Source organism: Ranitomeya variabilis, chromosome 2, assembly GCF_051348905.1.
Source record: "Ranitomeya variabilis isolate aRanVar5 chromosome 2, aRanVar5.hap1, whole genome shotgun sequence".
Lineage (NCBI taxonomy): Eukaryota > Metazoa > Chordata > Amphibia > Anura > Dendrobatidae > Ranitomeya > Ranitomeya variabilis.
In genome coordinates, this window is record NC_135233.1 from 1,114,680,675 (window position 1) to 1,114,707,797 (window position 27,123).

Below are 27,123 nucleotides of genomic sequence, written 5' to 3' on the forward strand. Positions count from 1 at the left end.
GAGAGGTTTTCATCCAGGATATCTCTGTACTTGGCCGCATTCATGTTTCCTTCAATGACAACCAGTCGTCCTGTCCCTGCAGCTGAAAAACACCCCATAGCATGATGAGGCCCCCACCATGTTTCACTGTTGGGATTGTATTGGGCAGGTGATGAGCAGTGCCTGGTTTTCTCCACACGTGCCCGCTGAGAGTTATCACTAGTGATGAGCGAGTGTACTCGTTTCTCGGGTTTTCCTGAGCACACTCGGGTGGTCTCCGAGTATTTGTTAGTGTTTGGAGATATAGTTTTCATTGCCTCAGCTGAATGATTTACAGCTATTAGCCAGGCTGAGTACATGTGGGGGTTGCCTGGTTGCTAGGGAATCCCCACCTGTAATCAAGCTGGCTAGTAGCTGTAAATCATTCAGCTGAGGCAATGAAAACTATATCTCCGAACACTAACAAATACTCGGAGACCACCCGAGCATGCTCCGGAAAACCCGAGCAATGAGTATATTCACTCATCCCTAGTTATCACCAAAAAGGTCTATCTTCATCTCATCAGATCAGAGAATCCTATTTATCATAGTCTTTGTTTTTTAGCAAACTCTATGCGGCTTTCATATGTCTTGCACTGAGGAGAGGCTTCCGTCGGGCCACTCTGCCATAAAGGCCCGACTGGTGGAGGCTGCAGTGATAGGTGACTTTGTGGAACTTTCTCCTATTTCCCAACTGCATCTCTGGAGCTCATCCACAGTGATCTTGGGGTTCTTCTTTACCTCTCTCACCAAGGCTCTTCGCCACGATCAGGTTTATGAAAGACTTCTGGTGGTCCCAAACTTCTTCCATTTAAGGATTATGGAGACCACTGTGCTCTTAGGAACCTTAAGTACTAGAGAAATTCTGTTGTAACCTTGGCCAGATCTGCTCCTTGCCACAATTCTGTCTCTGAGCTCCTTGGCCAGTTCCTTTGACCTCATGATTCTCCTTTGGTCTGACATGCACTGTGAGCTGTGAGGTCTTATATAGACAGCTGTGCGCCTTTCCAAATGAAGTCCTATCAGTTTAATTACACACAGCTGGCCTCCAATGAAGGAGTAGAACCATCTCAAGGAGGATCACAAGGAAATGGACAGCATGTGACTTACATATGAGTGTCTGAGCAAAGGGGCTGAAGACTTATGGCCATGGGATATCTCAGTTTTCCTTTATTTATTAAATTTGCAAAAATTTCTACATTTCTGATTTTTTTCAGTCAAGATGGGGTGCAGAGTGTATATTAATGAGAAAAAACGAACTTTTTTGAATTTTGCAAATAGCTGAAACAGAGTGAAAAATGTAAAGGGGTGTGAATACTATCTTTACCCATGTGATCTACCAGCTCATGAAGACCTTTTGGATGGATGGTATCTCGTTTGTTTATCCAATACACTTCTCTCTTATTTAGACCCTGTAATCTATTTGGGGTGTCCGCTGGTACGTGATCTATGGGTGTAACTCGTATTGGGGCTTATTCCCATGTTTTTCAGTACAATGTGGAGACAAGCCATGTTTCAGATAACTGTTGTGAAATTGGATTTTGGGCTCCCCCGGTGGCCACTGGTGGAATTGAACTTTTGTGCATCATCCTCTCTGTTCACCTGTTCCCATCAGGATGTGGGAGTCGCTATTTAACCTTGCTCCTCTGTCATTTCCATGCCGGTCAACATTGTAATCAGAAGCCTTTCTGTGCATGTTCCTGCTTCTAGACAACTCCCAGCTAAGTCTGACTTTTGTCCTTGTTTGTTTTTTGCATTTTGTTCCAGTTCACAGCTGCAGTTTCGTTTCTGTGTCTGGAAAGCTCTTGTGATCTGAAATTGCCACTCTGATGTTATGAGTTAATACTAGAGTCTTAAAGTAATTTCAGGATGGTGTTTTGATAGGGTTTTCAGCTGACCATGAAAGTGCCCTTTCTGTCTTCCTGCTATCTAGTAAGCGGACCTCGATTTTGCTAAACCTATTTTCATACTACGTTTGTCATTTTCATCTAAAATCACCGCCAATATATGTGGGGGCCTCTGTCTGCCTTTCGGGGAAATTTCTCTAGAGGTGAGCCAGGACTGTATTTTCCTCTGCTAGGATTAGTTAGTCCTCCGGCTGGCGCTGAGCGTCTAGGGATAAAACGTAGGCACGCTACCCGGCTACTGTTAGTTGTGCGGCAGGTTTAGTTCATGGTCAGTTTTAGTTTCCATCCTTCCAAGAGCTTGTTCTTATGTATGCTGGGCTATGTTCTCTTGCCATTGAGAACCATAACAGTTTGACCGGCCAACAAAGGGTTAAATTAATTGGCAGAGAAAGGAGAGAAAAAAGAAGTCTTCTGAAAATTTTTTTTTTTTTTTTCCCTTCAGTTCTGAGTGTGCTTTCAATTGAATCACTTGCAAGTCTGCCTATATTGCAGCCTTCCTCTCTCTCTCTCCTTCTAATCCTGGAATGGCTCTGTGTTCACCTGTTTAAAATGGATATTCAGAGTTTAGCTGCAGGTTTGAATAATCTCACCACGAAAGTTCAAAATTTACAAGATTTTGTTGTTCATGTTCCTATATCTGAACCTAGAATTCCTTTGCCTGAATTTTTCTCGGGGAATAGATCTTGCTTTCAAAATTTCAAAAATAATTGCAAGTTGTTTTTGTCCCTGAAATCTCGCTCTGCTGGAGATCCTGCACAGCAGGTCAGGATTGTGATTTCCTTGCTCCGGGGCGACCCTCAAGATTGGGCTTTTGCATTGGCTCCAGGGGATCCTGCGTTGCTCAATGTGGATGCGTTTTTTCTGGCCTTGGGGTTGCTTTATGAGGAACCTCATTTAGAGCTTCAGGCGGAAAAAGCCTTGATGTCCCTATCTCAGGGGCAAGATGAAGTTGAAATATACTGCCAAAAATTCCGTAAATGGTCTGTGCTTACTCAGTGGAATGAGTGCGCCCTGGCGGCGAATTTCAGAGAGGGTCTCTCTGATGCCATTAAGGACGTTATGGTGGGGTTCCCTGTGCCTGCGGGTCTGAATGAGTCCATGACAATGGCTATTCAGATCGATAGACGTCTGCGGGAGCGCAAACCTGTGCACCATTTGGCGGTGTCTACTGAGAAGACGCCAGAGAATATGCAATGTGATAGAATTCTGTCCAGAAGCGAACGGCAGAATTTTAGACGAAAAAATGGGTTGTGCTTTTATTGTGGTGATTCAACTCATGTTATATCAGCATGCTCTAAGCGTACTAAGAAGCTTGATAAGTCAGTTTCAATTGGCACTTTTCAGTCTAAGTTTATTCTATCTGTGACCCTGATTTGTTCTTTATCATCTATTACCGCGGACGCCTATGTCGACTCTGGCGCCGCTTTGAGTCTTATGGATTGGTCCTTTGCCAAACGCTGTGGGTATGATTTAGAGCCTCTTGAAACTCCTATACCTCTGAAGGGGATTGACTCCACCCCATTGGCTAGTAATAAACCACAATACTGGACACAAGTAACTATGCGGATTAATCCGGATCACCAGGAGATTATTCGCTTTCTTGTGCTGTATAACCTACATGATGTGTTGGTGCTTGGATTGCCATGGCTGCAATCTCATAACCCAGTCCTCGACTGGAAAGCTATGTCTGTGTTAAGCTGGGGATGTCAGGGGATTCATGGGGACGTACCTTTGGTTTCCATTTCATCATCTATTCCCTCTGAGATTCCTGAATTCTTGTCTGACTATCGTGACGTTTTTGAAGAACCTAAGCTTGCTTCATTACCTCCGCACCGGGAGTGCGATTGTGCCATAGATTTGATTCCGGGTAGTAAATACCCTAAGGGTCGTTTATTTAATCTGTCTGTGCCTGAACATGCTGCTATGCGAGAATATATAAAGGAGTCCTTGGAAAAGGGACATATTCGTCCTTCGTCATCTCCCTTAGGAGCCGGTTTTTTCTTTGTGTCTAAGAAAGATGGCTCTTTGAGGCCGTGTATTGATTATCGGCTTTTGAATAAAATCACGGTTAAATATCAATATCCGTTGCCACTGCTGACTGATTTGTTTGCTCGCATAAAGGGGGCCAAGTGGTTCTCTAAGATAGATCTCCGTGGGGCGTATAATTTGGTGCGAATTAAGCAGGGGGATGAGTGGAAAACCGCATTTAATACGCCCGAGGGCCATTTTGAGTATTTGGTGATGCCTTTTGGTCTTTCAAATGCCCCTTCAGTCTTCCAGTCCTTTATGCATGACATTTTCCGTGATTATTTGGATAAATTTATGATTGTGTATCTGGATGATATTCTGATTTTTTCGGATGACTGGGACTCTCATGTCCAGCAGGTCAGGAGGGTTTTTCAGGTTTTGCGGTCTAATTCCTTGTGTGTGAAGGGTTCTAAGTGCGTTTTTGGGGTGCAGAAGATTTCCTTCTTGGGATACATTTTTTCCCCCTCTTCCATCGAGATGGATCCTGTCAAGGTTCAGGCTATTTGTGATTGGACGCAACCCTCTTCTCTTAAGAGTCTTCAGAAATTTTTGGGCTTTGCTAACTTTTATCGTCGATTTATTGCTGGTTTTTCTGATGTTGTTAAACCATTGACTGATTTGACTAAGAAGGGTGCTGATGTTGCTGATTGGTCCCCTGATGCTGTGGAGGCCTTTCGGGAGCTTAAGCGCCGCTTTTCTTCCGCCCCTGTGTTGCGTCAGCCTGATGTTGCTCTTCCTTTTCAGGTTGAGGTCGACGCTTCTGAAATCGGAGCTGGGGCGGTTTTGTCGCAGAGAAGTTCCGATTGCTCCGTGATGAGACCTTGTGCTTTTTTCTCGCGTAAATTTTCGCCCGCCGAGCGGAATTATGATGTTGGGAATCGGGAGCTTTTGGCCATGAAGTGGGCTTTTGAGGAGTGGCGTCATTGGCTTGAGGGGGCTAGACATCAGGTGGTGGTATTGACCGACCACAAAAATTTAATTTATCTTGAGTCCGCCAGACGCCTGAATCCTAGACAGGCGCGCTGGTCGTTGTTTTTCTCTCGGTTTAATTTTGTGGTGTCATACCTACCGGGTTCTAAGAATGTTAAGGCGGATGCCCTTTCTAGGAGTTTTGAGCCTGACTCCCCTGGTTATTCTGAACCTACAGGTATCCTTAGGGATGGTGTGATATTGTCTGCCGTTTCTCCAGACCTGCGGCGGGCCTTGCAGGAGTTTCAGGCGGATAGACCTGATCGTTGCCCACCTGGTAGACTGTTTGTTCCTGATGATTGGACCAGTAAAGTCATTTCTGAGGTTCATTCTTCTGCGTTGGCAGGTCATCCTGGAATCTTTGGTACCAGGGATTTGGTGGCAAGGTCCTTCTGGTGGCCCTCCCTGTCACGAGATGTACGAGGCTTTGTGCAGTCTTGTGACGTTTGTGCTCGGGCCAAGCCTTGTTGTTCTCGGGCTAGTGGATTGTTGTTGCCCTTGCCTATCCCGAAGAGGCCTTGGACGCACATCTCGATGGATTTTATTTCGGATCTTCCTGTTTCTCAGAAGATGTCTGTCATCTGGGTGGTGTGTGACCGTTTCTCTAAGATGGTCCATTTGGTTCCCCTGCCTAAGTTGCCTTCTTCTTCCGAGTTGGTTCCTCTGTTTTTTCAAAATGTGGTTCGTTTGCATGGTATTCCGGAGAATATCGTTTCTGACAGAGGAACCCAATTCGTGTCTAGATTTTGGCGGGCATTCTGTGCTAGGATGGGCATAGATTTGTTTTTCTCGTCTGCTTTCCATCCTCAGACTAATGGCCAGACCGAGCGGACGAATCAGACCTTGGAGACATATTTGAGGTGTTTTGTGTCTGCAGATCAGGATGATTGGGTTGCTTTTTTGCCTTTAGCGGAGTTTGCCCTCAATAATCGGGCCAGCTCTGCCACCTTGGTGTCTCCTTTTTTCTGTAATTCAGGGTTTCATCCTCGATTTTCCTCCGGTCAGGTGGAATCTTCGGATTGTCCTGGAGTGGATGCTGTGGTGGAGAGGTTGCATCAGATTTGGGGGCAGGTAGTGGACAATTTGAAGTTGTCCCAGGAGAAGACTCAGCTTTTTGCCAACCGCCGGCGTCGGGTTGGTCCTCGGCTTTGTGTCGGGGACTTGGTGTGGTTGTCTTCTCGTTTTGTCCCTATGAGGGTTTCTTCTCCTAAGTTTAAGCCTCGGTTCATCGGCCCGTACAAGATATTGGAGATTCTTAACCCTGTGTCCTTCCGTTTGGACCTCCCTGCATCTTTTTCTATTCATAATGTTTTTCATCGGTCATTATTGCGCAGGTATGAGGTACCGGTTGTGCCTTCCGTTGAGCCTCCTGCTCCGGTGTTGGTTGAGGGCGAGTTGGAGTACGTTGTGGAAAAAATCTTGGACTCCCGTGTTTCCAGACGGAAACTCCAGTATCTGGTCAAATGGAAGGGATACGGTCAGGAGGATAATTCTTGTGTGACTGCCTCTGATGTTCATGCCTCTGATCTGGTCCGTGCCTTTCATAGGGCTCATCCTGATCGCCCTGGTGGTTCTGGTGAGGGTTCGGTGCCCCCTCCTTGAGGGGGGGGGTACTGTTGTGAAATTGGATTTTGGGCTCCCCCGGTGGCCACTGGTGGAATTGAACTTGTGTGCATCATCCCCTCTGTTCACCTGTTCCCATCAGGATGTGGGAGTCGCTATTTAACCTTGCTCCTCTGTCATTTCCATGCCGGTCAACATTGTAATCAGAAGCCTTTCTGTGCATGTTCCTGCTTCTAGACAACTCCCAGCTAAGTCTGACTTTTGTCCTTGTTTGTTTTTTGCATTTTGTTCCAGTTCACAGCTGCAGTTTCGTTTCTGTGTCTGGAAAGCTCTTGTGATCTGAAATTGCCACTCTGATGTTATGAGTTAATACTAGAGTCTTAAAGTAATTTCAGGATGGTGTTTTGATAGGGTTTTCAGCTGACCATGAAAGTGCCCTTTCTGTCTTCCTGCTATCTAGTAAGCGGACCTCGATTTTGCTAAACCTATTTTCATACTACGTTTGTCATTTTCATCTAAAATCACCGCCAATATATGTGGGGGCCTCTGTCTGCCTTTCGGGGAAATTTCTCTAGAGGTGAGCCAGGACTGTATTTTCCTCTGCTAGGATTAGTTAGTCCTCCGGCTGGCGCTGAGCGTCTAGGGATAAAACGTAGGCACGCTACCCGGCTACTGTTAGTTGTGCGGCAGGTTTAGTTCATGGTCAGTTTTAGTTTCCATCCTTCCAAGAGCTTGTTCTTATGTATGCTGGGCTATGTTCTCTTGCCATTGAGAACCATAACAGATAACCCTTGGAGATGTTGTGTCTGTGTGAGCTAATCCTTAGATGTAGAGGCTGTGTGGTGCGTCCCACATATTGGTTCCCACAGCAACAATCAATCAGATAAATCACACTGGATTGGCATGGTAACTTACCATTAATGTCATATACTCTCTCACTATTGGAGTGAAAAGTATTCCCATGATCACTGATCCAAAAGCAACACAAGCATTTTTTATTTTTACATTTGAAGGAACCTCTTAGAGCAGGGGTGGGGAACCTCAGGCCCCAGGGCCATTTACGGCCCTCGATGACCTTTTATCAGGCCCCGGGCAGATTCTCTGGGACCGCATTCTTGGGCAGTTAGCTGTATTTCGATTGCCACCAGTTCATTAATTTCTTCTTGCTCTGTTATCAGACACACACAGTGTTCACTACTGAACACTGAAGGGCATGCAATGAAAGATTACGTCCTGACACCAGTGCCAGAGTCAGGATGGACTTCGTGGGCAGAGTTTGTACGGCCCCCGAAGGACGGTATAAATATCCAAATGGCCATTGGCGGAAAACATATTCCCCACCCCTGTCTTCGAGGCTTCTGTGAGGTGCTGATTCCTCTGATTCCTGCATTAGGGGCTTTTTGGACACCCCCCCCCCCCCCAATCCCTAATTCTGCTGGGGGTTAAAATGTTTTTCCGGGATGGTGCCCTCCTGAAGGTAACCACTGGTCTAGTTGGTAATACTTTCTGACAGACCGGGTCATTTAGTAGAATCTTCCAATGCTTCTGTGTTATGTTCCTGATGGTGCTATTCTGGGCAGAGAAGGTGGTGATGAAATTAGTGGTATTAAACTCTGTCCCGTGTATTAACTACTTTGTGAAATTCCCTTTGCCTCTGCGTATCTTTTTTATTAGTTTTTGGGGTATTCACGCTCTAAGAATCTCTCTCTTAGACATTTGCTTTGTTCCTTATAATCTTTTAGTTGGTACAATTTTTCCTCATTCGTTGATACTGATTGTTGGGTACCTTTGTCAGCCATTTGTTGTAATGGTTACTTTTGTAGTGTACATAGCTGTTGGGGTCAACTTTTTTGAAAAAATTCTTTATTATTTTACCTTTGTCATCATGTTTTATCGTTGGATCCAATAAAGTTGATCTCCATCTTACTAATCTCAGGTTTTAGTTCAATTCTCCAATTGTTGCCCATGATTATTTCCAGGAACTCGAATACTGTGTTATTATAAAAACATCATCCATAAACCGCTTATAGACTATAATATCATCCCTGAAGGTATTATTGAAAACATGCCAGGACTCGTAGGTGGCCAGGAATAAGTTTGCATACGTGGGTGCCACCCTCGAGCCCATGGCTATGCCCCGTTTCTGATGGAAAACATTCCCCTCGAACGTGAAATGATTGTTATTCAAACTGAAGGACATGCCTCTCATGATGAAATCCTTTTGGATTGCCGGGGTCCAATCGTCACCAGCGACAAACAGTTCAAAACATTCCAGACCTATCACATGGTCAATGTTCGTGTATAGTCCTGTTACATCCATGGATATAAATAAATACAACTTAAAAAAATGGTTTTTGAAATTTTTTTCTTATAATTGAGGCCTAATTTTTATGTTGTTTTCATACTTTTTATCTCTAAAATCAGTGGGAAAATAAAGGAAATTCTTGTCTGTTTCTACATTGTTATTTTATGGGCAGTAAATTTGTTGTCCTGTCCGTGACCATTCTTTTTATATATTGGACACATTTTGTTTGTTTTTTCCCTCCGTGTTGGATCTGGTAACAGTAGTTCGGCTTTACTTTTATTCCACACATTGTGATTCCCCCATAAAGTAATAGAAGACCTTTGAGCGGCATTTCTTACCTTAAAGGAAACCAGTCATGTCCGATAACGGTATTTACCTGCAGATATAATTTTCCAGGACGGCGTATCGTTTGATCGGGACATGGCAGGTCTATACCTGGACCGTGGGCTAATAAGGAGGCGAATCGCTTGTTTTCTCCCAGTCCCCCTCCCTATAATACATGGAGGATTTCCGGCTTTTCTGCACATCTGCCCCTCATTCCATGCTCCGGCTCACGGGGTCCGGGATGACCCTCTGCCGTCCCACTGACGCTCTCCTCCTGAGCTGTGGTTCACAGAGATTCTGACCCTTTGTGCAGCGAGAAGTTTGTGAATGGCAGACAGATCCTTGTGTGATTCCTTATAGTATTTCCCTTACACCTTCTTCTTTCTTCTGATTTTGTCTTTGCTTTTGTTCCTTTTTTTTTTGTTCCAGTTGTATGACGATCCCCATGCCAACTCCCTGAACCTACTAGTAGCTTTTCAAAGACCCAAGCCAGGGCCCTTCATAGCAATATATTCATAAAAGACGGAAAATCTAAATATTCCCTGTGGCCTGCCCAGCAGTGACCAGTGCCAAGACGGCCATGGCGGCCTCACTAAGAATGGCTGGATCCCATGTACAGTTATTATTATTATTTATTGTTATAGCGCCATTTATTCCATGGCGCTTTACATGTGAGGAGGGTATACATAACAGTTGTAGCACTGGCTGCATAGTAGACCTTACTTCAGGCTTCTGTACATGTCGGACCTAGTGGAGATTGTTCGGCTCCGCTTGCCATCGCAGGCACCTAATGGTCATGTCATACACACAAATGATCTGTAATTCCTAATAATAAATTAGAAGTCCACTTCCAAGAAGAGATCCATGATAAAATGTATTTCTATTAATCCAAAATGATCACAAACCAGTATACTAACAGAATGTCATGTCGGGGACGCCGGCTGGGGCCCTTCGGGAGTATTTGGCACTAGAGCACTTCATATAGTGATATATGATGGGATCCTTCTCTTCAGCTGACAGTACCATTCTGCTATCTTCATATACCTTGATATTTGGATTATTCTATTAGAAGAATGATTACATTGTTAATAAAGATTCTTTATTTTGGACTTGTGATCCTTCTTTTTCCTATGAGTAATTCTGCCATCCCCTCCATCCACTGGGCACTATAGCACTTTACTCTCTAATAAATGTGATGTGTCCTCCCGTTGGTGGGGTTATTCTGTGGACTATTACTGTTGGATATGCTGATTGTTATATGGTATTTACATAGGGAGGATGTATATGATTTCTTGGTTATGGATTATATTATGGATGTGTAAGTGTCCTTTTTAACGGTGTCCCCTACATGACATCTTGTTAGTATACTTGTTTTTAATACGTCTATGGAAGTGCCTGTCTTTACTAGTTCGGAATCTTGTGAGCACCTAATGGTCATGGTCGTATTTTGCCTCTTGCCTCTCTAAACCATCTGGCAGATCTGGCATCTCTGGACCTAAACTGCAAGGATCTGAGCGACCTCAGTAGTTTCTGAGGTCCCTTATGTGTTTTTATAAAATATTTCCATTCTTTTTACTTTTTATTAAAACTAATTTTGTATCTCAAACTACCTGCTTCATGCCCCTAAATTCAGTGTAAGGAAAATAAACCCCTCCAGTGATCAGTTCCCTGAATCCATCCCCTCTCCCGAGTGATCGTCCAGGAGAATCCAACTCCACCACAAGTAACAAAGTAATGTCTCCTGCTAACTCCTTCATGTAATCCATGCAGACAAGGATAATGTGTTCCTCCCATACACTCCTGATATAAATATCATATAGTGCTGACCTTCCGGGCCCTCAAGAAGATCTGTACATCTAATGTTCAGCCGTGTACATTGATCTTCCTTTGGCAGAGAAGACACTTGCTCTTCTACTTTGGAGAGTCCTCCTCATAGTCATCCCTCTTCATAGTCATCCCTCTTCATCCCCTCTCCTGTTGTTCATAGATTTTATTGATAGAACCACAGAGAAGAGCCAGGAGAAGTCTCTTATTGTCACACTGCTTCCATTGTTAGTATAGCTAATAGGATGTCTTTCAGAGGATCTGCTTTTCTTCTCTGAGAAGTCTACAGATTTTCTACCTTGCCTTCTATAGTTGAACTCCATAGAATGGTCTGTCGTATCGCTATTTGATTGTATCTTGCTATATTCACGCCTCACTGCTGTATCACCACACCGCTAACAAAGTTGCCAAGAGAATCCCACCAACAAACTACTGAAAACAAGTTTTAGCTGACTACCAATTTCATTCTCCAAGGGCCCTTAAACCTCCCAAACAATAAGGCGTAAACCAGCAGAAACAGGCAATGAGAGCCACATGAGTTCTCCAGTTGGGAAGATGGGCAGGTCCAGCTATTATTTTTCAATCATGTTGTTCATCATCTCTCCTTACACAGGAATGCACCATAGAGAAGAAGACATCAGGTGACTGTGTGACTCCCATCATCCATCTCCATGTATCCGGAAGAGGGAGCAGGAGTGAGAGCCCCATCACAGAAGCCCCACACTCCCCGATGCCTGAGAAGAAGATCCTAGATCTCACCAACGAGATCACAGAGCTGCTGACTGGAGAGGTGACTGCTGGGAATGCTGGGAAATTCTACTGTCATACACTGGAGGATTCTGGGTAATTTTGGTATATGTGTGTCAGGTTCCTGTCAGGTGTCAGGATGCCGCTGTCTATTTCTCCATGGAGGAGTGGGAGTACATGGAAGGACAGAAGGATCAGTACCAGGACGTCAGGATGAAAAATGACCCAACGAGGAGCGACCAGGACAACAGCAACATGACTGCAAGAATATTACTCCTCGCCCTGGAGATAATCGACTTGTTAAAGGGAAAGGTGAGAGTCTCCCATGAGATCACTCTGATCTCTACTAATATAACAGGACTGAAAAGATGGATAGAATCTGTGGTGATCGGCGTCTGTCACTGTACACAGGAGCACACGGTGGTGAAGAAGACGTCCGGTGACCGTGTGACCCCCTGTATGTCCGGAGGACGGAGCAAGATCCAGAGCCCCATCACAGAACCCCTGCACTCCCCGACACCTGAGAAGAAGGTCCTAGAACTGGCCAACAAGATCACTGAGCTGCTGACCGGAGAGGTGACTGCTGGGAGATGACACTGGGGGATTCTGGGTGATGGGAGGAGAGGAGACTGCTGGGAGATTACACTGGGGGATTCTGGGTGATGAGAGGAGACTGCTGGGAGATTATATAGTATACACTGGAGGATTCTGGGTGATGGGAGGAGAGGAGACTGCTGGGAGATTACACTGGGGGATTCTGGGTGATGAGAGGAGAGGAGACTGCTGGGAGATTACACTGGAGGATTCTGGGTGATGAGCGGAGAGGAGACTGCTGGGAGATTACACTGGGGGATTCTGGGTGATGAGCAGAGACTGCTGGGAGATTACACTGGGGGATTCTGGGTCATGAGCGGAGACTGCTGGGAGATTCCACTGGGGGATTCTGGGTGATGAGCGGAGAGGTGACTGCTGGGAGATTACACTGGAGGATTCTGGGTGATGAGCAGAGAGGAGACTACTGGGAGATTACACTGGGGGATTTTGGGTGATGAGCGGAGAGGTGACTGCTGGGAGATTACACTGCAGGATTCTGGGTCATGAGCGGAGACTGCTGGGAGATTCCACTGGGGGATTCTGGGTGATGAGCGGAGAGGTGACTGCTGGGAGATTACACTGGGGGATTCTGGGTCATGAGCGGAGACTGCTGGGAGATTCCACTGGGGGATTCTGGGTGATGAGCGGAGAGGTGACTGCTGGGAGATTACACTGGAGGATTCTGGGTGATGAGCAGAGAGGAGACTACTGGGAGATTATACTGGGGGATTCTGGGTGATGAGAGGAGACTGCTGGGAGAATATACTGGGGGATTCTGGGTGATGAGAGGAGACTGCTGGGAGATTATACTGGAGGATTCTGGGTGATGAGCAGAGAGGAGACTGCTGGGAGATTTTACTGGGGGATTCTGGGTGATGAGAGGAGACTGCTGGGAGATTATACTGGAGGATTCTGGGTGATGAGCAGAGAGGAGACTGCTGGGAGATTACACTGGGGGATTCTTGGTGATGAGAGGTGACTGCTGGGAGATTACACTGGGGGATTCTGGGTGATGAGAGGAGACTGCTGGGAGATTGCACCTGGGGGATTCTGGGTGATGAGCGGAGAGGTGACTGCTGGGAGATTATACTGGGGGATTCTGAGTGAGGAGACTGCTGGGAGATTATACTGGGGGATTCTGGGTGATGAGCGGAGACTGCTGGGAGATTACACTGAAGGATTCTGGGTGAAGAGAGGAGAGGAGACTGCTGGGAGATTATACAGGGGGATTCTGGGTGATGAGAGGAGACTGCTGGGAGATTATATAGTATACACTGCAGGATTCTGGGTCATGAGAGGAGACTGCTGGGAGATTACACTGGGGGATTCTGGGTGATGAGAGGAGACTGCTGGGAGATTATATAGTATACACTGCAGGATTCTGGGTCATGAGAGGAGACTGCTGGGAGATTATACAGTATACACTGGAGGATTCTGGGTCATGAGAGGAGACTGCTGGGAGATTATATAGTATACACTGCAGGATTCTGGGTCATGAGAGGAGACTGCTGGGAGATTATATAGTATACACTGCAGGATTCTGGGTCATGAGAGGAGACTGCTGGGAGATTACACTGGGTGATGAGCGGAGATGAGACTGCTGGGAGATTACACTGCAGGATTCTGGGTCATGAGAGGAGACTGCTGGGAGATTACACTGGGGGATTCTGGGTGAGGAGAGGAGACTGCTGGGAGATTACACTGGGGGATTCTGGGTGAGGAGAGGAGACTGCTGGGAGATTACTTTGGGGGATTCTGGGTGATGACCGAAGAGGTGACTGCTGGGAGATTATACACTGGAGGATTCTGGGTGATGACCGGAGAGGTGACTGTTGATAGATTATACAGTATACACTGGAGGATTCTGTGTGATGAGAGGAGACTGCTGGGAGAGTATACAGCATACACTGGAGGATTCTGGGAGATGAGAGGAGACTGCTGGGAGATTATACAGTATACACTGGAGGATTCTGGGAGATGAGAGGAGACTGCTGGGAGAGTATACAGCATACACTGGAGGATTCTGGGAGATGAGAGGAGACTGCTGGGAGATTATACAGTATACACTGGAGGATTCTGGGAGATGAGAGGAGACTGCTGGGAGATTATACAGTATACACTGGAGGATTCTGGGAGAGGAGACTGCTGGGAGATTATAGACTGGTGGATATAGACTGGTGGATTCTGGGTGATGAGAGGAGAATGTTGGGAGATTATACAGTATGCACCGGAGGATTCTGGGTGATGAGAGGAGACTGCTGGGAGATTATACAGTATACACTGGAGGATTCTGGGTGATGAGAGGAGACTGCTGGGAGATTATACAGTATACACTGGAGGATTCTGGGTGGTGAGAGAAGACTGCTGGGAGATTATACAGTGTACACTGGAGGATTCTGGGTGATGAGAGGAGAGGAGACTGCTGGGAGATTATACAGTATACACTGGAGGATTCTGGGTGATGAGAGGAGACTGCTGGGAGATTATACAGTATACACTGGAGGATTCTGGGTGATGAGAGGAGACTGCTGGGAGATTATACAGTATACACTGGAGGATTGTGGGTGATGCCGGTCTCGTTGGTTGTCAGGTTCCTCTCAGGTGTCAGGACGTCGCTCTCTATTTCTCCGTGGAGGAGTGGGATTATGTAGAAGGACACTGGGAGCAGTATAAGGACGTTGTGGTGGAGGAGCTCCGGCCTCTTGTATCACCAGGTAAGAGGAGACCTCCGTCATTTCTTTGTAGCCGTTTCTGTGGTTGCACTGGCAGATATAATACAGCCTCACCACTGACTCAGGCCGTACATACTTGTCTGTAATTATTGTTAGTATAATAATTGTTATTTGGTGTGACATGATTTTGCCCGTCTCTGGATGTGCGCTGATGATCATGGAAGAGGAGCAGGTTTGCTGTGGAACGTGGTCTGGATGTCTTGGTCTCCTTTGTGCTTCCCCTGATGATTGATGAGAACGTCTCGGACACAGTTATTGGGGAAGCTAGGACCATGGCAGGATCCAGTACTCCGCACCTTCTGGTCCTCTGGTGATCGGGGATTTGCTCCTAATGTGCAGTGGTTTCCAGAACATTTCTTCTAGAGCTTTGATCAGAGGTGGGACACGGATGGGGCTTTACACTTCCCCCTTCTGTGAGGTGGTGAGCGGTGGATTTGTTGAGAGCACCCCAATGTGTGTCCATCTTGTGTGTGTGTTAGTGTCATTAGCTGGAAGTGCAGTTCGAGGAAGCGTCGGGCCACTCAATAGAAGCACCGACATCTGCTTGGAGAATGTTAGCCTCCCACACACAGTATGATGCCCCTTAGCCTCCCACACACAGTATGATGCCCCTTAGCCTCCCACACTCAGTATGATGCCCCTTAGTCTCCCACACACAGTATGATGCCCCTTAGCCTCCCACACACAATATGATGCCCCTTAGCCTCCCACACTCAGTATGATGCCCCTTAGCCTCCCACACTCAGTATGATGCCCCTTAGCCTCCCACACTCAGTATGATGCCCCTTAGCCTCCCACACACAGTATGATGCCCCTTAGCCTCCCACACTCAGTATGATGCCCCTTAGCCTCCCACACTCAGTATGATGCCCCTTAGCCTCCCACACTCAGTATGATGCCCCTTAGCCTCCCACACACAGTATGATGCCCCTTAGCCTCCCACACACAGTATGATGCCCCTTAGCCTCCCACACACAGTATGATGCCACTTAGCCTCCCACACACAGTATGATGCCCCTTAGCCTCCCACACACAGTATGATGCCCCTTAGCCTCCCACACACAGTATAATGCCCCTTAGCCTCCCACACACAGTATGATGCCCCTTAGCCTCCCACACACAGTATGATGCCCCTTAGCCTCCCACACACAGTATAATGCCCCTTAGCCTCCCACACACAATATGATGCCCCTTAGCCTCCCACACTTAGTATGATGCCCCTTAGCCTCCCACACTCAGTATGATGCCCCTTAGCCTCCCACACACAATATGATGCCCCTTAGCCTCCCACACACAGTATGATGCCCCTTAGCCTCCCACACACAGTATGATGCCCCTTAGCCTCCCACACACAGTATGATGCCCCTTAGCCTCCCACACACAGTATGATGCCCCTTAGCCTCCCACACACAGTATGATGCCCCTTAGCCTCCCACACACAGTATAATGCCCCTTAGCCTCCCACACACAGTATGATGCCCCTTAGCCTCCCACACACAGTATGATGCCCCTTAGCCTCCCACACACAGTATGATGCCCCTTAGCCTCCCACACACAGTATGATGCCCCTTAGCCTCCCACACTCAGTATGATGCCCCTTAGCCTCACACACACAGTATGATGCCCCTTAGCCTCCCACACACAGTATGATGCCCCTTAGCCTCCCACACTCAGTATGATGCCCCTTAGCCTCGCACACACAGTATGATGCCCCTTAGCCTCCCACACTCAGTATGATGCCCCTTAGCCTCCCACACTCAGTATGATGCCCCTTAAGGTACCGTCACATTAAGCGACGCTGCAGCGATACAGACAACGATGCCGATCGCTGCAGTGTCACTGTGTGGTCGCTGGAGAGCTGTCACACAGAACGCTCTCCAGTGACCAACGATGCCGAAGTCCCCGGGTAACCAGAGTAAACATCGGGTTGCTAAGCGCAGGGCCGCGCTTAGTAACCCGATGTTTACCCTGGTTACCAGCGTAAAATGTAAAAAAAACAAACAGTACATACTCACCATCTGATGTCCATCAGGTCCCTTGCTGTCTGCTTCCTGCTCTGACTGAGTGCCGCCGTACAGTGAGAGCAGAGCACAGCGGTGACGTCACCGCTGTGCTGTGCTTTCACTTTCACTTTGAGGCGCTCAGTCAGTGTGGGAAGCGGACGCCGGGCGACCTGACGGACATCAGATGGTGAGTATGTACTGTTTGTTTTTTTACATTTTACGCTGGTAACCAGGGTAAACATCGGGTTACTAAGCGCGGCCCTGCGCTTAGCAACCCGATGTTTACCCTGGTTACCAGCATAAAACATCGCTGGTATCATTGCTTTTGGTGTCAAACACGACGATACACGCCGGTCTGACGACCAAATAAAGTTCTGAACTTTATTCAACGACCAGCGATATCACAGCAGGATCCTGATCGCTGCTGCGTGTCAAACTAAACGATATCGCTATCCAGGACGCTGCAACGTCACGGATCGCTAGCGATATCGTCTAGTGTGACGGTACCTTTAGCCTCCCACACTCAGTATGATGCCCCTTAGCCTCCCACACACAGTATGATGCCCCTTAGCCTCCCACACACAGTATGATGCCCCTTAGCCTCCCACACACAGTATGATGCCCCTTAGCCTCCCACACTCAGTATGATTCCCCTTAGCCTCCCACACACAGTATGATGCCCCTTAGCCTCCCACACACAGTATGATGCCCCTTAGCCTCCCACACACAGTATGATGCCCCTTAGCCTCCCACACACAGTATGATGCCCCCTTAGCCTCCCACACACAGTATAATGCCCCTTAGCTGCCCACACACAGTATAATGCCCCTTAGCCTCCCACACACAGTATGATGCCCCTTAGCCGCCCACACTCAGTATGATGCCCCTTAGCCTCCCACACTCAGTATGATGCCCCTTAGCCTCCCACACTCAGTATGATGCCCCTTAGCCTCCCACACACAGTATGATGCCCCTTAGCCTCCCACACACAGTATGATGCCCCTTAGCCTCCCACACTCAGTATGATGCCCCTTAGCCTCCCACACTCAGTATGATGCCCCTTAGCCTCCCACACACAGTATGATGCCCCTTAGCCTCCCACACACAGTATGATGACCTTTAGCCTCCCACACACAGTATGATGCCCCTTAGCCTCCCACACACAGTATGATGCCCCTTAGCCACCCAGACACAGTATGATGCCCCATAGCCTCCCACACACAGTATGATGCCCCTTAGCCTCCCACACACAGTATGATGCCCCTTAGCCTCCCACACACAGTATGATGCCCCTTAGCCGCCCACACACAGTATAATGCCCCTTAGCCGCCCACACACAGTATGATGCCCCCTTAGCCTCCCACACACAGTATGATGCCCCTTAGCCTCCCACACTCAGTATGATGCCCCTTAGCATCCCACACTCAGTATGATGCCCCTTAGCCTCCCACACTCAGTATGATGCCCCTTAGCCTCCCACACACAGTATGATGCCCCTTAGCCTCCCACACACAGTATGATGCCCCTTAGCCTCCCACACACATTATGATGCCCCTTAGCCTCCCACACTCAGTATGATGCGCCTTAGCCTCCCACACACAGTATGATGCCCCTTAGCCTCCCACACACAGTATGATGCCCCTTAGCCTCCCACACACAGTATGATGCCCCCGCAGCTCTCCTATATAAAATATGATGCCCCAACAGCATATACAGCATGATGAAACCCACCACCTCACTACACAGTATGATGAACCTCACTGCCCCCACAAAATATGAAGTACACCACAGCCTCGCCATGTTATGCATTCCAGAGCATTGTCACACAGTATGATGGCCCTACAGCTTCCATATACACAGCATAATGTCTCCTACTGCTCCTGTATACATGCGATGATGTCCCTCAGTGCTTCCTTATACATAGTATGTTGCTCCCATAAACACAGTATGATATCCTCACTGCTCCCTTGCACACAGTATGATGACTCTATAGCTTGTTGTATGCAGTATGATGGACCCTGCATCCCTCTACACTGTATGATGGACTCCACAGGCTTGCCGCACAGTATGATGGCCCCCACAGGTGCTCCACGCAGTATGATGGACCCCACAGCACCACCCCCACAATATGATGTCCCCACAGCCCCCTATACGAGTGTGATGTCCCAAACAAGAGTCTATATAAAATATGTCCCTACAACTCCCTATGGTGGCTCCAAATTTACACCATAATAGACCCCACAGCAATCCCACACAATATGATGGATCCTAGAGTCTCTCACACACAGTCTGTCCCAACAGTCCCCTATGCACTGTATGATGGCTCTCTTATCCTCAAGAAGAGGCTTCCACTGCTCCCACACAATATGATGGATCTGTTATGATCCCAATGGCAGAGGATCTCAGAGATTACAGCAAAGTCTGCAAACATAAATACCAGCTCATAGGGAAGTGGTAACTAGGCTGACCATATACCTGATCCTAGCACAAACAACTAACAGTAGCCGGGGAACGTACCTACGTTGGTTCTAGACGTCTCGCGCCAGCCGGAGAACTAACTAACCCTGTCAGGGAAAATAAGACCTCTCTTGCCTCCAGAGAAAAGACCCCAAAGTAATACAAGCCCCCAACAAATAATAACGGTGAGGTAAGAAGAAAAGACAAACGTAAGAATGAACTAGATTTTAGCAAAGAGAGGCCCACTGACTAATAGCAGAATATAGTAAGATGACTTATATGGTCAGCAAAAAACCCTGCAAAATATCCACGCTGAATATCCAAGAACCCCCGAACCGACTAACGGTGAGGGGCGAGAATATCAGCCCCCTAGAGCTTCCAGCGATATCAGGAATCACATTTTGTACAAGCTGGACAAAAATATGAACAATGCAAATAAACAAAAATAAGAAAGCAGGACTTAGCTTATCTTGCCAAGAACCAGGACCTGTAGACAGGAGCAAACAGAAATGAACTGATTACAACGATGCCAGGCACTGGACTGAGAATCCAGGAAGTTTAAATAGCAACACCCCAGGCCTAACGAACCAGGTGAGTACCAACCTGGGAAAAGACAATCCAAGTGCCAAACCACTAGTGACCACAAGAGGGAGCCAAGAAGTATAGTTCACAACAGGATCCTAGAGTCTCTCACACACAGTCTGTCCCAACAGTCCCCTATGCACTGTATGATGGCTCTCTTATCCACAAGAAGAGGCTTCCACTGCTCCCACACAATATGATGGATCCTAGAGTCTCTCACACACAGTCTGATGTCCCAACCGTCCCCTATGCACTGTATGATGGCTCTTATCCACAAGAAGACGCTGCCACTGCTCCCACACAGTATGATGGATAATCAGTACCCCACAAACAGTATGATGGCTAAACTGTCCCTCATGTATAACATGATATCCTCATCATATTACACTGTATGATGGTCCCCAAAATACTAGATAAGTCTGAAAAATAAAACTACTCGCCTAATCTCCTTCCCTCCGATGCTCTGCTTCACTTTTATTGACTGTGGCTCCGCAGTGTAGGGGATTTTAAGAGACGTCATTGTGTCTGCTGTGCTAAGACTCAATCGCTCAAGCTGAAAGGTGACACAAGGAACCAACGCTCCCAGTTCCACCATTTTGTTCAAGGGTAGGTTCATCAGTTGTGAACAGGTGGTGCTGTACTCTGCACACCTGATGAGAAGTATTTCAGCGTGCTCGGAGATTTAGTCTGTCGACGCAGCTGCATGATTTGTGGCTGCTAGACAGCTTGAATATATGTGAGGATTTCTTAACAAACAGGGAATCCCCATATGTATTCAAGCAGTCTAGCAGCCACAAATCATGAAGCTGCCTCAACATAAACGAAATCTCCGAGCACCCCAAAGTACTCGGAGATCACCTGAGCATGCTCGGAGAAACCCGAGTAACAAGCATACGCGCTCATCACTACTCAGCACTCATATGCTGGAGAGACACTTCTTCTGGATTTCACATCACGGAAGATGGCAACCTCAAATGCATTGCCAGTGACCCCATCAGATATTCCCCCTTCCTCTGCCCACATCCTTCAGACACAATAGTGGAAATTCTAGAGAGGACATCAGCGTTACCGTGTAACTTCTCTTCTCTTCACCATCTCAGAAGTGCATTGTTCGACACTAGTTTAGCCACACTAGTAGATAATCCTTCAGTGTATCCGCGGCCCGTTTTATGGGTAAGCACTATGGTCATAGTTCTTCTCGTCGGACGTGAGCTTCCGGCTTAGATGCAGGATGGGATGTTGTTCCCCATTTATCGCTTGAGACAGCACGGCTCCCATCCCGACTTCTGAAGCATCCGTCTGGAGCACAAATTATTATATTTTTTTTAAATTCGTTTATTAAACGACAACAAAAAAGTAAGACATACATGCTTTGCATATAACCAAATCAGCACAAATGTATTCATCAAAATAATTAGAAAGAAAACCGCAAATGTATACAATACGTTTTGTTAATACAAATCTTAGTACTCAGACTTGGTCATATAAAACTTGAAATATTACAGTATGTCTAAAGTACCTGTATTAAAACCCTAAAACTATCTTATTGCCAAGACTGGTTCCATCTCATTAGCAGTTTAGTATGAAAACAAAGCGTGACCCAATGTCCATTCTATCTCTACCACTTATTGTAGTGGGGCTATGCTGTCTGTCACATGACCACATAGTGAGGTGTGACGAGCTCCATACATCCCACATTTTACTAAATGTCCCTAAACAGCCCCTATTTTGGTATAATGTTCGTTCATAAGGTTTAGTTAAGTTTACCAGATCCATCCAGGCCCTGAGAGATGGATGAGTATTTCCCATCCACCGCAAAGCTATTATTTTCCTTGCCAAGAAAAGTGTCTCCCTCAAAAAGATTTGAATATGGTGTCCCCATGTCTCTTCCTCCAGTACCCCAAATAAGCATACTAATGGACTCCAAGGAACGGGAATACGTACAAGGGAGGTCAATCACCAAGTTATTTCACTCCAAAATGATACCATGTGTATAAAGTGTGCTTCCATTACGTGGCATCTTAGACATTCTGAAGAACTAAACCATCCCATTGTAAATAATCGTAACAGGGTTAAATATGATTGATGTATTATATACATTTGCATTATTTTATTGTTGGCCGAAGGAGACTCCCCAGTTGGGGATTCAAGAATTCTCCCAGTCCTCATCTTGAAGATCAGGAACTAGGAGTTTCCATTTTTCTTTAACCATCAATACAGCAGAATCCGCACCCACAGATAACGTGTGTACAGTGCGGAGATAAGATCACGGGGTCCCTGAGATTTAAGGATCCCTATTAATGGGAAAGATGATATTGTTTGCATGGTATTTACCTTGCGTATATGTGATTGTATTGCTGATCTGGGGTCTCGGAATATTGTACTTAATTTGTAGTTGTTCAAAAGACATTAGAATGCCCTGCTCATATAGGTCATTAACCGAAAAAACACCATGTGATGTCCAGAGCTGAGTAGATGGGTGGTTCAGTAGCCCTGTGAAGTACATATTGTTCCACAATGGCATTTCAGCTATAATGCCATCAAAGTGAATTACCTTTTTTGACCTGTCTCCAAACCAACCTCGCTAACCGGAGTAGTGGTAGTAATCTAGGGGTGCTGGGCCTATCATCGGGCAGTCAAGCTTTGCAGGTTGGACTAAATGGCTCTCTGACTTTGGTAAATAACCCCCAGGCATCCATTTACCCAGAGCCCCAAGTTGTCCGGCCAAATAATACAGGAAGAAGTCAGGTAGCGCCATGCCTTCCATTTGCTTAGACCTATGTAAGGTAGATAATTTAAGTTTAGGCCTAGCTTTCCCCCATATAAAGGATGAAGTTAGAGAGTTTAAATATGAAAAAAAAAAGATTTGGGAACAGGAACTGCACTGTCCTGAAGGGAGTAATTGAGTTTTGGAAGTAATATCATCTTCATCAGATTTATGCGTCCAGAGACAAATAATGCTAATTTACTCCACACCGTGAAATTATGTTTAACTAAATCTAGTAGCGGGAGAATTTTAAATTGTAGGTCAAGTCTACTATATTTGGGTATAATTATTCCTAAGTATTTAAAGCTAGATACCACCGGTAATGAGGATAGCCCTTCAAGGTGATCTGTTGTAACTTGGGAAAGAGGCATCAAAGCGAATTTATCCCAATAAATATACAATCCCGAGCATTTACTAAATCCGTTTATAGTAGTAACCACATGTGGCAGTGTCTCTTCTACCTTATCAATGAATATTACCATATCATCCGCATATAAGCCAATAACGTCCACACGGTCAGCTATCTCAATACCTTTAATGGTTGGAGTGGATCTCATACGTATCGCTAGTGCTTCACTCGCTAGAGCAAAGAGGGCGGGAGAGAGAGGGCAACCCTGACGTGTTCCCCTTTTCAGGGAGAATGTCTCTGACATGGAGTTATTAATAATTATCCAGGCTTTAGGTTTCATATAGATTGCGCTAATCCATCTTTGAAATTTAGGACCGATTCGGTCTCTCTGTAAACATGCAGATAAAAAGGCCATTCAAGAGAATGAAATGCCCTGGCCGCGTCCAGCGAGGTCTTAGCCCATCTGTTCTCCAGTACCAATGAGCTATATTGGGCTACTGATTGGACTCTCCTAATATTAGTGGACGTACTTTTACCTGGCATAAATCCAGTCTGCACCCCACCGCAGACACACAGGAAAACACTATAATGTGCACAGGGCAAAACAAATACAAATATAGGAAGGAGAAATATGACAAAGGATAACACACCACCAGATACGATATTTCTTCTCATAGACCACCACTCCAGACCGAGATCACCAGGCACAAGACACAAGCTATAATCGGTGACTCCCAAAGTCCAGAATGACTATTTAAAGGCCATGGGCGTGACCCAGCCTCCAACCCGATTACCAGCTAGATTAAACCCGGACAACCTGGATAAACTCTAGCCGGCGCCACTGAGCGTATAGTGGAAGAATGTGGAATTACCGCTGTCTGTTGGATGCCCTAGTGTGAATAGCGTCCGACATGACAGTACCCCGCCTTCCACGAGGGACCCCATGGCCCTCACGACTTATAGGACCCGGCTTGTCCGGATGGTGGCGGTGAAACATACTGACCAGCCGGTCCGCACGTATGTCCGAAGCTGGTACCCAAGACCTCTCCTCCAGCCGATAACCACGCCAGTGTACCAGGTACTGTAATGTGCGGCGCACAATACGAGAGTCAACCACCTTGGAGACTTCAAACTCCAAATTGCCGTCCACCAAGACTGGAGGTGGCATCGGCGCCGCGTCCACGGAACCCACCACCTTCTTTAGAAGAGACCTGTGAAACACGTTGTGTATTTTATATACCGTAGGAAGCTCCAATCGGTAGGCTACCGGGTTAATGATGGCGGCGACCCTAAATGGACCAATAAACCTTGGACCCAATTTCAGAAATGGTACTTTGAGTTTAATGTTTTTTGTGGACAACCACACCCAATCACCCACACTCAGGTCCGGACCTGGCACACGTCTACTGTCAGCCACTCGTTTGTACCTTGCACCCACGCTCAGCAAGCGCTGTTTCACTCTCCTCCAAACGGATGACAGTTGTGCTCCTAGCTGGTCCTCCTCCGGAACGCCAGCAGAGCCATCCTGACGCAGAGTACAAAATTGAGGATGGTGCCCGTAAACACAAAAGAACGGGGACTCCCCAGACGATTCCTGGCGGTGATTATTAATGGCAAACTCAGCCAAAGGAAGGAACGTTCACCACTCCTCCTGGTTGTCAGAAACAAAGCAGCGTAAGTACTGCTCCAAATTCTGGTTCATACGCTCGGTCTCACCATTTGACTGAGGATGAAACGCAGAAGAATGCGACAACTTGATCCCCAGCCGTGAGCAAAATGCCTTCCAAAACCTTGCCACAAACTGAGTACCCCTATCAGACACGATGTCAGACGGGACCCCGTGAAGTCTGACCACCTCCTGTACAAAAACCTGAGCCAGAGTCTTCGCATTAGGCAACGAAGGCAAAGACACAAAGTGCGACATCTTTGAGAACCGATCAACAACCACCAAGATGACCATGTTCCCAGCTGAGGAGGGCAGGTCTGTAATAAAATCCTTGGAGATCTCCATCCATGGCCTACTGGGTACCCCTAGTAGATGTAATGAGCCAGCAGGACGGGAGCGAGACGTCTTAGCCCTAGCACACGTGGTACATGCTGATACGTACGAGACCACGTCCTGTCGGATTTTGGGCCACCAAAACCGATGAGACACCAACTCCAAGGTACCCCTAACCCCTGGATGGCCAGCCAGAACAGCATCATGATGCTCACCCAACACCTTTAGGCGAAGATGAAGCGGTACAAATGATTTGTTAATGGGAAGCTCTGGTGGTACTTCATCCTGAGCCTCGGCAATCCCAGCCTCAACCTCTGTTGTAAGAGCCGAGACCACTACACCCTTTTGGAGGATGGGTACCGGATCTTCCCGAGGTTCTCCCCCTGGGGAAAACACCTAGACAAAGCATCTGCCTTAGTGTTCTTAGACCTCGGTCGGTACGTAACAAAAAAGTTGAAACGTGTGAAAAACAATGCCCAGCGAGCCCGCCTGGGGGACAGACGCTTGGCTGACTCCAAATAGCAGATTTTTATGGTCGGTAATAACTGTAACCTGGTGGACCGACTCCTCCAAGAAGTGTCGCCATTCCTCAAAAGCCAACTTGATAGCCAACAACTCCCTGTTGCCGATATCGTAGTTACGTTCGGCGGGCGACAGCTTCTTGGAAAAGTAGGCGCATGAACGCAACTCGCCCAAGGATGAGCCTTGTGACAGCACCGCCCCCTCTCCAACCTCAGACGCATCGACTTCCACGGTAAACGGTTTTGCACCAGATCCGTCCGGTTGCACCAGAATGGGGGTCGAAGCAAAACTATTCTTCAGAAATTCGAATGCGCGCACAGCAGCCTCAGGCCAGGCGGAGAAATTGGTACCCTTTTTCGTCATGTCAGTAAGCGGTTTAGCAATGGTAGAAAAATCTTTGATAAATTTTCTATAATAATTAGAAAATCCAAGGAACCGCTGGAGTGCTTTTAGGTTATCAGGCCGTTCCCAATACAGCACCGCTTGCACCTTAGCGGCGTCCATTTTAAACCCTGAAGCAGACACAATATAACCCAAGAAAGGCAACTCCTAAACCGAAAAAACACATTTCTCCAGTTTTGCATAGAGCTTATTTTCTCTGAGTAGCTGTAACACCTGCCTCACATGCTCTAAATGAGTATCACGGTCACATGAATAAATGAGAATGTCATCTAAGTACACAATAACGAATTTTCCCAGTACATGCGAGAACACATCATTTATGAAATGTTGAAATACAGCAGGCGCGTTTGTCAACCCAAATGGCATCACCAAATTTTCAAAATGACCCTCAGGAGTATTAAAAGCCGTCTTCCACTCATCACCTTGATGGACTCTTATGAGGTTGTACGCTGTTGTGAATTCTGCTCTTGGGCTCCCTCCGGTGGTTGTTGGTGGTAGTGCAGTTGTCTTGGGGTTGTAATCCAGGGCAGGTGTTTTTGCTGATTGCAGCTCTATTAGGTATTTAGGTGTGCAGGATCCATTATTCCTGGCCAGTTGCCCATTGTTCCTGGAGGGATTGCATCTCTCTCTGGCTCCTCATGCCCTGCTGCCAATTCAGCTAAGATAAGTGTCTGTTTTTTTGTCTCTGTGCACACATGCAGTGTGCTTTGCAATTCAGTGCAATTCATTGTGTTTTTTTCCAGCTTAGACTTTGTTTGGATTTTTCAGTCATGCTGGATTCTCAGGAGATGCAGATATATTTTCTATGTCTTTAGTTAGATGTAGTATATTTGTATTATCTGCTGTGGATCTTTTTAGGATTTTAATACTGACCGCTTAGAATTCTGTCATGATTTCCCCAATGGCAGGGAAATAAAAATAACAAAACGGACTAGCTCTCGGGTGATGGAAACTAAAGTTGACCGTGACCTGAACCTGACACAACACTGAAAGTAGCCAGGGAGTGTTCCTACGATGCCCTAGACACCACG

At 46.8% G+C, this 27,123-nt stretch overlaps 1 protein-coding gene across 4 annotated transcripts in view; it reads left to right on the forward strand.

Moving 5' to 3' along the window:
* Window positions 1–27,123, forward strand: part of LOC143808873 (uncharacterized) — a 623,474-nt gene that overhangs the window by 563,943 nt on the left and 32,408 nt on the right. For all 4 annotated transcript variants that reach the window (XM_077292018.1, XM_077292019.1, XM_077292016.1 and 1 more), the window contains 4 exons: window positions 11,552–11,728; window positions 11,806–11,997; window positions 12,097–12,261; window positions 14,870–14,993. In XM_077292018.1, coding sequence (XP_077148133.1) covers window positions 11,552–11,728; window positions 11,806–11,997; window positions 12,097–12,261; window positions 14,870–14,993 — 658 coding nt within the window. The remainder of the gene's footprint in view (window positions 1–11,551; window positions 11,729–11,805; window positions 11,998–12,096; window positions 12,262–14,869; window positions 14,994–27,123) is intronic.